The sequence below is a fragment of the Capra hircus genome, chromosome 16, assembly GCF_001704415.2.
Source record: "Capra hircus breed San Clemente chromosome 16, ASM170441v1, whole genome shotgun sequence".
Lineage (NCBI taxonomy): Eukaryota > Metazoa > Chordata > Mammalia > Artiodactyla > Bovidae > Capra > Capra hircus.
In genome coordinates this window covers 35,624,312-35,626,710 of record NC_030823.1, presented here as the reverse complement: position 1 = coordinate 35,626,710, position 2,399 = coordinate 35,624,312, and the positions used below count along the sequence as shown (strand labels likewise).

The window sequence follows — 2,399 nt, the reverse complement described above, 5'->3', positions numbered from 1 at the left end:
CTGGTCTTTACCTTTGACACTTCCCTCTCATTTCTGTTGTTTTCCCAATTTTTCTTCTAGCACCGCATTGTACTGTTTATTTTTCTTGGTCTTCATGTTGGTACCTCTTATATTTTTAAAAGCGTTCTCCCATTTAGAAACTAAAAAGACCAATGTTCCCTTCAGTGTTAACTGAATTTTTCAGATAAATGAAATGAAATTGAATCAAAGGTGGGGCCTCGCGAGTGCAGATGGCATCGCCTGGAACTTGAGAGGCTACGGGAGGGTGTCGGAGGCCTGGTGAGAGACAATGGCCAAGAACAAACTAAGAGGGCAGAAGTCCAGGAATGTATTCCACATAGCCAGTCAAAAAAGCTTTAAGGTTAAAAATAAAGCAAAACCAGTTACCACTAATCTTAAGAAGATAAACATTATGAATGATGAAAAAGTTAACAGAGTGAATAAAGCTTTTATAGATATACAGAAGGAACTGGCAAACTTCTCAAAAGGCCTTTCCCTTGAACCTCTGCAGAAGCAACTGATGTCTCAGCAGTGTCATGAAAACGTACCAGTTAACGTTGATGAAGCTACAAGGTTAATGGCTCAGTTGTAATACACCAATGATGCATCAAATTCCACAAAAAGACCAATAAATTTAATCTTTTATACAAAAAAAAAAAAAAAGAAATTGAATAAAAGGTAGAAGGTGCCATCTTGTTTTGAAAAAAAATCATGGTCTTTCGGTTATAGCCCCAAATGTTCTGGTACCCACGGAAGCATCTTCTTGCCATCAGTTGAGAATTGCTTTGTTCATTTTACCTGACAAACCGAACCAGTCTTTTCTAATAGTATTTGAATGTTTACTTTCTCATTAGTTCCCATTGTAAAACCTTCATTAAGGCATTTTACTGATTATCACCAAAGACTTGGAAATTTTTCATGCAAAAAACTTTTTAAAGATAACATTTTCTGTCCTTATAGCATATCTTATGTATCTGAGCAGGAACCACACCTTATTTTTGTCTTTTGTTGCAAAACACATCTTGTGTTTGTGCCCCATGAACCCTGAATTATACAAATGATATGTGATGGACTCAACGTAACCACCTGCCAGTACAAAAGCTAAATAAATGCTATTTTTTAAAAAGTACATCAAAGTAAAGCATTAAGATTAAAATGCCTGTCAGTGATGTCTAGTCCACTGGATGCTTTATTCAAGGCATTGTGCTCAAATGATAGAAATTGGATATCTATTTGTCTTACTTCTTATGGAATCCTAGGGCTTCCCAGATGGCACAGTGGTAATGAACCCACCTGCGAATATAGGAGATGGAAGAGACACAGGAAGATCTTCCCTGGGTTGGGAAGATCCCCTGGAGAAAGAAATGGCAACTCACTGCAGTATTCTCGTCTGGAAAATTCCATGGACAGAGGAGCCTGGCAGGCTGCAGTTCATGACAGTCAGACATGTAGGACTGAGCAACTGAGCAGGCATGCATGTGTAATTAGTACTTTATATTTACATAACATGCTTTAGTTTGGAAAGGCATTTGTGAACATTATCTGTTTTGATTCTGGAAAAAGCATCCTGTGGTAGTATTAGTAATTCTTCTACTTTTTTCATTAAGTAATGCTGATAGAAGGAGAGTTTGCCATTCAAAGCCCTGATTCATTAGGGAAGTTACTCTGGAGCGTCAGTTTATTTTTTTTTAATATTTCTTTTTACTTACTTGGCTGTGTCTGGTCTTTGTTCTGGCATGCAGGAACTTTAGTTGCAGCATATGGGATTGGTATGCCGATTCTTAGTTGTGGCATGTGAGAGCTAGTTCCCTGATCAGGGGTTGAACCTGGGCCCCCTTCACTGAGAGCGTGGAGCCTTAGCCACTGGACCACCAGGGAAGTCCTGAGCTTCAGTTTCCTCATCAGTAAGTGGGGATGATACTTACCTCATGAGACTGTCATGAAGAAATGAAAGAACATATGAGAAAGCACCTGTCACATGAGAAATCAGTTCCCTTCCTGATCATTCTCTATTAACAATTAGTTTTAGCTGTCAGTTTCAAATGAGCCGACCATTGGAAAAGACCCTGATGCTGGGATAGATTGAGGGCAGGAGAGGGGAGTAACAGAGGATGAAGTGGTTGGAGGGCATCACCGACTCAATGGACATGAGTTTGAGCAAGCTCCAGGAGATGGTAGACAGGGAAGTCTGATGTGCTGCAGGCCATGGGGACACAAAGTGTCAGACACGACTTAGTGGCTGAACGACAATCAATCTCAAAATTATACTCTCAAATGAAAGTTCTTTTGGAATATTTCAAAATAAAAATGATAGGAGGCTTTTAAACACTCTCATTTTTTGGTCAAGTTTTATTTAATTACTTTGACATTGCCCTTCTTTGGGGCTGGAAAACTCACCT

General features: G+C 39.2%; 1 protein-coding gene across 1 annotated transcript; it reads left to right on the top strand.

Annotated features, from left to right (window-relative positions):
• Positions 236–645, top strand: LOC108637753 (uncharacterized protein C8orf59 homolog). The gene has a single exon (XM_018059983.1). The coding sequence runs from the start codon at positions 290–292 to the stop codon at positions 590–592; it is 303 nt and encodes a 100-aa protein (XP_017915472.1). The 5' UTR covers positions 236–289; the 3' UTR covers positions 593–645.